General features: G+C 34.9%; 1 protein-coding gene across 1 annotated transcript; it reads right to left on the bottom strand.

The window, feature by feature from the left end:
- Window positions 1-4599: 4599 nt before the first annotated feature.
- LOC149131773 (uncharacterized) lies at window positions 4600-5082 on the bottom strand. The gene has a single exon (XM_089337820.1). The coding sequence runs from the start codon at window positions 5080-5082 to the stop codon at window positions 4600-4602; it is 483 nt and encodes a 160-aa protein (XP_089193946.1).
- Window positions 5083-7500: the final 2418 nt, after the last annotated feature.

Raw genomic sequence — 7500 nt, 5'->3', positions numbered from 1 at the left:
TTCGTTTCTAGAAGAAGTGTGCCCTTCACTAACACGGGATCGGCCCATACATCATACAAGAAACTTGGTAAGCATTAACAATGAGAGAAATCTGTTTGATTGATAGTGAATGTAATGTGGGTACGTATGATGTGACGCTAATTCTACACTATTTGCATGCAAATTCAATACGAATTTAATAGAGGTAATTGAAATACTCAACGCCAGAACGTATATAAATCGTTCTGCACACACTCACACACATACACACACAAACACACACACACACACAGAACACGCACAACGCGCGCGTGCAAACACATTTACAAGTATATATATATATGCATATACATATACTAATGTACAGAATTATGTGTAAATATAGGTATCTGTTAATAACTATTCACCGATCATTCTATACGCATCCTCTACTCGTATTTTTGCACATTCAGTCTGCAAATTATGAACACTACAACTATTACTTTTGTCCGAGCACCAACAAACGGCTGTTATACTTAAAATACCATGCCTTCTTCCCTTAGTTTTCTGTATTCTAATTCTTTTCCACTTCGTCTGAATTAATTTATTTTGTTAATATATAAAGATGTAAATACTTATGAAAGGAGAGTTCATCTCTTGAATAGTTTTAGTTTGTGGTTCTCTCTATACATAACCCTCTATATATATTTGCATGTGTATATAAATGTATCTACATTTTGCATAAAAAGCTCAAGCTTGTTTATGTCCAACCTCTCTGTCTCTCACACACACACCCTCACACACACACACACACACACTCACACACACACACACACACACACACACACACATGTATGCATATATATGAATATATTTACACAGACGCACACATACACACATATACACACATACACACATACACCCATAAATAAAATATACAAAAACATATATATATATATATATATATATATATATATATATATATATATATATATATATATATATATATATATATATATATATATACAAAAACATATATTTATATATATATATATATATATATATATACAAGCGCACACACGTGCTATATTTTTCGCTAAACATATACGCTGTTCAGTGGGCAAGTGACATATAGGTATTTCTTCTCAATATTTGTTCAATTCATATAATAACGTAAAACGTGGATATAAAAGTTTCAGATATTCGAGACTCACTGTGTATATTTTACAGCTTTTCTCTTTTTTGTCTCTTTTTCCTTTCTTCATTCAGTATTAACTTCACTTAATTTGCAATATATGTTTCGGTGTCTGATTATTCCAGCAAAATACCATACGCAATGAAGTGAAGATCTGTCTGTGTGTTTAAGCATTATATATATATATATATATATATATATATATATATATATATATATATATATATATATATATATATATATATATATATATATATATGTGTGTGTGTGTGTGTGTGTGTGTGTGTGTTTGTGTGTGTATGTATACCACCGTATATACACACTCAATTGCATACGTATGGTTTATAAGCACACATGTATTCATAGATGAAATATCTAGATATATATTAAGTAAATTCTAAAGAAGAAAATGACAAATACATCATAACCATGATCAGCTTGTCGGTAAATTCGTTATTTACATCTAATTAAGGACCATCGTGTACATTATCATATATCACCTGTGTCATATTAGGTTATTGAATAATATCATCTTACTGAAACACTGGAAGAAAATTTGTTAAGTATGAAAGTAATAGCTCTTCGTACGTTGAATATTCATGCCGTTGTCATAGTTAAATGAATTCTATCTTTTTTTATCGTCTTTTGGGAATGCTGGAAAAATTTATATTTTGAGTAAATCAGGAACTATTGCAGAAAATTAAGTAAGCGAGCTTAGTACTTATTGAGCTTCTTCCATTAAATTTATTTCACTATATTTAACTCTTTAAATTCGTCTAATAATTCATGACAGCTATCAATGAGGTAGGAATATGTTACGCAGTTATTTGGTAATCACTTTAAAACTCTATTGTTGGTAATATTTCGAAAGGTCATGACAATCACACCCAGTTATTAATCTTTTTATATTACATTTTCGAATAAATGCCCCCAGGCGAAGAAGTAGGATCTCCCAAGACATATAAGTAGAGGTAGTCTGGCCGTGCTAGGAGTGTTGAGTAGCAGTCGAGTAGAGTTCATGCGAAGGTGCTAGATAGCAGTAGCTTGAGACATAACATGCATCTTTAAACAACGGCCAAATTTTACGGAACATTTAACATATCAGGTGAAATATCTGATAATTTGACCGAAAATTAGATATGATCTGATTATATAGTTTTTTCCATATCATGGTCCACAATCTGTATTGCGTATGAGCCGTTTGATGTCGGAAAAATATAGTATTTTCATTTACTTAAAAATATTACTGTAGTATATCGTACTTATCCTCAGCTTGATTCCTTTGTCAATAATTCTTCCGTTATATAAATTGTGAAATAATTATGGTACATGCAATATTGAATAAACGGGATATCAATTATGATAAGTATTATTAACCAGTTGTTTTACCGCAAACTATATTCCGTCCCTGGAAATTAATCGACTATCCATTGTGAGTACAATATTTCAATTATTGTACTCTACATTTTTTTTTTTTTATAGAAGAACCTCCGGCAGCGCAAAGTTTATTGGTTTTAGGACACTTTCGCCTATCTTAGGGACATAGTCATATCTCATTAACACTGATATTCGATGAGGTGTAAGCTGTATTGTATGCGATAAAGATTTATGCATCTATTTTCTTACACAGTCCTTTTACTGTTTCCGATTATTTTGAACAACGGTCTGCTAAAATAAAATTAGCGTTAATATGTGGAAAATAAATGAAGTTAGGATTAAAATGAGGAGCACTTACTTCTATAAAGCTAATAAGAGTTCAATTTCTTTGTCCTAGATAAATGGGTAATCAGTTCACAGAAGTAACGACTTCGATGAATTTCAGCAGAATAAGACAGTGACCACAATATTAAGAGATAAATAACGCGCCGCTCCCCGTAGAAGACTATTAATAAACGTAATTAGAAAACACTGCAAGTAAAACAATCACGGATTTGTGTTGCATGAATAAAATATATCCGGATGTGACTTTTACGTCTCCAAGGAAATAAAATTGATGTTTTTTTTTTTTATCGTGCAAAATGTTTGACTAAAGAAAAATATCAAAGCAAGATCGGTATTAAAAGTATGTGTATGTATGTATGTATGTATGTATCTATGTATGTATGTATGTATGTATGTACGTACGTATGCATGCATATATGCATATAAATATATATATATATATATATATGTATACACACACAACTACACACACACACACATACAAACACACACACACACGCACACACACACACACACACACACACATTGCTATATGTGGGTACGTATATATTTCATATACATCTTTCTGCGCATGGTTTCGTTTTTGGGTGTAGGTTTCCATTTCAATATATTATTAGAGGAATATATATATATATATATATATATATATATATATATAAAGATATGTAATACATACGCACATGTATATATGTAAGTGTGTATACGCATGCGCGTGTGTGCTTAGTAAGAAAAGGAGAGGAACACACCAACAAATTGCAGCAATTAACAATAATCTCCATGTCATGAAAATTAGTGGCAATATACTAGGCAGTATTAATCCTGCTTATTTTGAGAGAGCTAAGAGAAGGATTTGGAAACCTTAAAACTGTTTGCTATTTAACTGGTATTAACTACTTATTCTACGCTTTAACACTACTGCTGTCTCAAAATATATTTTGTTACTGTTAATTTCATGTACGCATGCATATATCTATAACGATATATGAAGAGAAATGCACCTACTTATAATTATGTACACCTAGATCTGTGTATAATAACATACTTAGGCATATGTGCATGTATAGTGGAATTTAAATTGCCACAGATATTGGAACATCATGTGTTTTCTTATATACCTAAAAAGAATATGTTGCAGAAGTCTTGTAGCTTACCGTAGTATTTCTTTGGCCTTAGTTTGCCGCAATGACCAGGATGTCTATTTTAAATGCAGTATTATTTCAGCGACGATCATCCTCTTCCCGCGACACACCCAGTGTCTTGAGGCGAGTGCAGGATGAGAGATGTTTCAATATCACTGACAGCTTGAGGAGAGAAGGTAATGAACTATCTTCATGTAATACAACACAGACATTTAAATAGATAGGGTTCTTCTTAGGATAGGGCGGTATTCGTCAGCACAGTCTTTTGAATTTCTCTGAGAATATGGTTCACCTGGGATCTTATGTAGATGTTTCTGACATCCCTTTAATAATAATAATAGACGAAAATACAAAATTTACCACTTTTATAAACGGAGATTAAATTCTATCACATATGCTGAAGGAAATTATGTAAGAGCTTCTGGGTAAACAACATATTTTGCTTTCTGGTTTGGAGCATAGAAAACCAAGTCTTGCAAAATACCGACCTTGGAGTAACCAACATGAGGTTGACCCTGAGAAAAGCAAGCCAGTAGATTTCAAAAACTGACCTTGAGCTTTATCAATAGACATTGCAAAGCAAAGTCACACTGGGAATTGTGTTTGTTTGAACTCAGAGAGCATGTCTTTTGGTTTTATTGGAATTCTTGGAATCAAATCCTCTTCCCCAGAAGCACATCCACTAATGATGGTAGTTTCTGTCACATTAGGTGATAATGTCTTCACAATCAACCTTGTCTCATTCGAAAATTTAGGAAGATCTAAATTTCTTAGAAGCATTATTGGGACTCCTACCTCCAGAAAAACTTTTTGTGGAACACTTCCCTGTGGCTCAAGAGAATTAAGGAACTCTGTTAGGTAATGAACAGCTTGATTTTCAAGGACTGACTCAACTGAATTGTACTTCTTAATGACTGTTGGAATCTTATTCATTAATTCATGGTTAATCCTTGCTACTGTCTCATGTGTTGGAGTAAGAATTATCCTTTCACACAACCATTTATGTGAATTATAAGTATTATTTAAGTCTGGCAATACCTTGTCCTTCAATCCTGCTGAGGAATTCATCGTGATAGCAATATGAGCGAAACTGATACCGCCATTCCCATCAAATGGTAATTTTCTCATTTCTTAATTTTGCCCATTGGTTCCCAGGTAATGAAGCTCGCACGTTAGTATTGAAGGAGAATTTCGGTACTTTATTCCATAGGTGTTAAACCTTAATGCATGCTTTATTTCATCAGATCTTGTTCATCTCAGAATCGCTGGTAAAGTCTGTCTTAAGTCTCCCGATAAAACTAATGTAATTCCTTCCATAGATTTATTGTTGCATATGATGTCCTGTAAGATCTTACCAAGAGGTTCCATTGCACCTCTCTCTGACATGGTGCATTTATCCCAAATGATAAGGTGGCATTGGCAAAACAATTCTGCTGAACAAGAATGTTGCTTATGTTACAAATTGGACTGTCATTTGTCACCAGGTTTAGTGGTAATTTAAAATGTGGTATTCGTCCTCCTGGGAGAATGGTGGCAGCAAAGCCAGACAATGGTACGACAACTGCAAATCGTTCTTGTTGCCTTACCTTGGAGAGTAGCTATGTTACAAATGTTTTTCCAGTACCACGAGGAGCATCAAGAATGAAAATTCTTCTGCTTTTTTCTGGCGCTAGTGGAACTCCGCACGCACACACACACACACACACACACACACACACACACACACACACACACACACACACACACACAGATACATATATATACAGAATCAAATATCAGATGAAATGGATGTGTGTTTGTATGTCTGTGTGTGTGTGTGTGTGTGAGAGAGAGAGAGAGAGAGAGAGAGAGAGCGAGTGAAGTGTGTGTTGTCATGTATATGTATATACATAAATAAATAGGCATACATCTTTCTTGTATGTATGTGTGTATGTGTGTGTAAGAGAGAGAGAGAGAGAGAGAGAGAGAGAGCGAAAGAGAGCACCACGTAGAAATCACTCGCTCTCTCTCCTACACAGACACATGTACAAACAAATACAATGAATGCATATGTATTTATGTATGTACGTATACATGACAACACACCTCTTCACTCACTCACACACACATGTACACATTCATAAAAATATACAAACATTCATACAAAAACGTACGGGTGCGTGTGTCACTGACTACAAAAAGATAGAGTTGAAAACGGCGTGAAAAAGAAAATAATTAAATTTTATGGAAATTAACGAAGTGTGCGAGTTCAAGCAAGATAATGCCCATATATTTTGGACGCCCCATGTTGAATTGCAAAATTTTAACGTGATATCTGTGTAATAAAGTAACCAAACATGTAGTGTGTGTGTATGTGTGAGCGTGTGTGAGAGAGAGCGAGAGAGTGAGAGAGAGAGGAGGGAAAGAGAGAACATTGCAAATAATGAATGAGATGGAATGAAATACTATAAATAAAAGCACATTAAACACTATCTTGTACTGAATATTAAAATTCTTGAACTTAGTAAATATTTTAGTAATTTATCATAGTAGTTTACAAATAACGAATTAAAACTTGAAATGCAAACATTAAAATTAGACAATGACAGACTTCGCCGTTTTTACTTTAATACCGGAAGTTGACATTGAGAAACCTTTTTGTTGTCTCCATGATTGATAAATCCTTTTCGTCGTGTTATCTTCTGATGGTGTGACTACCATCGTGACAGCAGCATAGGTGGCGGTGATGGAGGAGAAACTGAAGGCAGCAATGGTAGTGGTGGTGTTAACAACAGAACAAGTGTACCACTACAACAAGAGTACCAGTAGCAACAAGAATAAGAACAGCAAGAAAACGGACACAACAACAGCAATGATACCGATTTTACCAACAACAACAAGAACACTTTCGCAGCAGCCAAAATAGGACCTAATCGAAGCTTTTAAAAAGGTTCTCAAAAGAGCCCGCACCAATTATGCAAGTCGAAAAACCCGACCTCCATAATACACCGGGAGGTAATAAAACCTTTCCTCCCTCTTCCTAGCTTGTCAGCATAGCCGTATTAACAGTTGGAAGTTTAAATGTTCGAGGTTTGGTGTAACCTTAGAAGTAGCGTCTGCTCAGCGAACTCAGGTCCTTAGAATTAGACGTAATTGCTCTTAGTGAGACCAGGATTGTCAACACACGCGCAGTAGTCGCCAATTTCAACGACTATCAGAACTTTGCATCTGTTAGTCGGCCGGGAATAATAGGAGGTGGGGTGGCAGTGCTGTTTATTAAAAACCTGGATTTCGAGGTAAGGTCGATCTTCAGCGACCCGGAAGGTAAGCTGGTGGTTCTAGACGTGAGCAATAGCGACGTTCGTGTCGTTAGACTGGTGGCCGTCTACGCCCCTACCGGGGTAAGTCTCACTCATTATTGTTAGTGGCTGCTTCGAACGGCATCTTAAACGTACGCTGAGATTGTCTGAGTGTAGCTGATAGAAGCAGGGGTGCAAAACCTGAAGC

Source organism: Octopus bimaculoides, chromosome 19 (genome assembly GCF_046866305.1).
Source record: "Octopus bimaculoides isolate indiv1 chromosome 19, ASM4686630v1, whole genome shotgun sequence".
In the NCBI taxonomy this organism is placed as follows: domain Eukaryota; kingdom Metazoa; phylum Mollusca; class Cephalopoda; order Octopoda; family Octopodidae; genus Octopus; species Octopus bimaculoides.
The sequence above is the reverse complement of the archived record's forward strand: the minus strand, read 5'-3'. Positions and strand labels throughout refer to the sequence as shown.

Excerpts from the sequence above, each read along its gene's own strand:
- LOC149131773 (XM_089337820.1), bottom strand. The coding sequence starts at position 5,082 with ATGAATTCCTCAGCAGGATTGAAGGACAAGGTATTGCCAGACTTAAAT.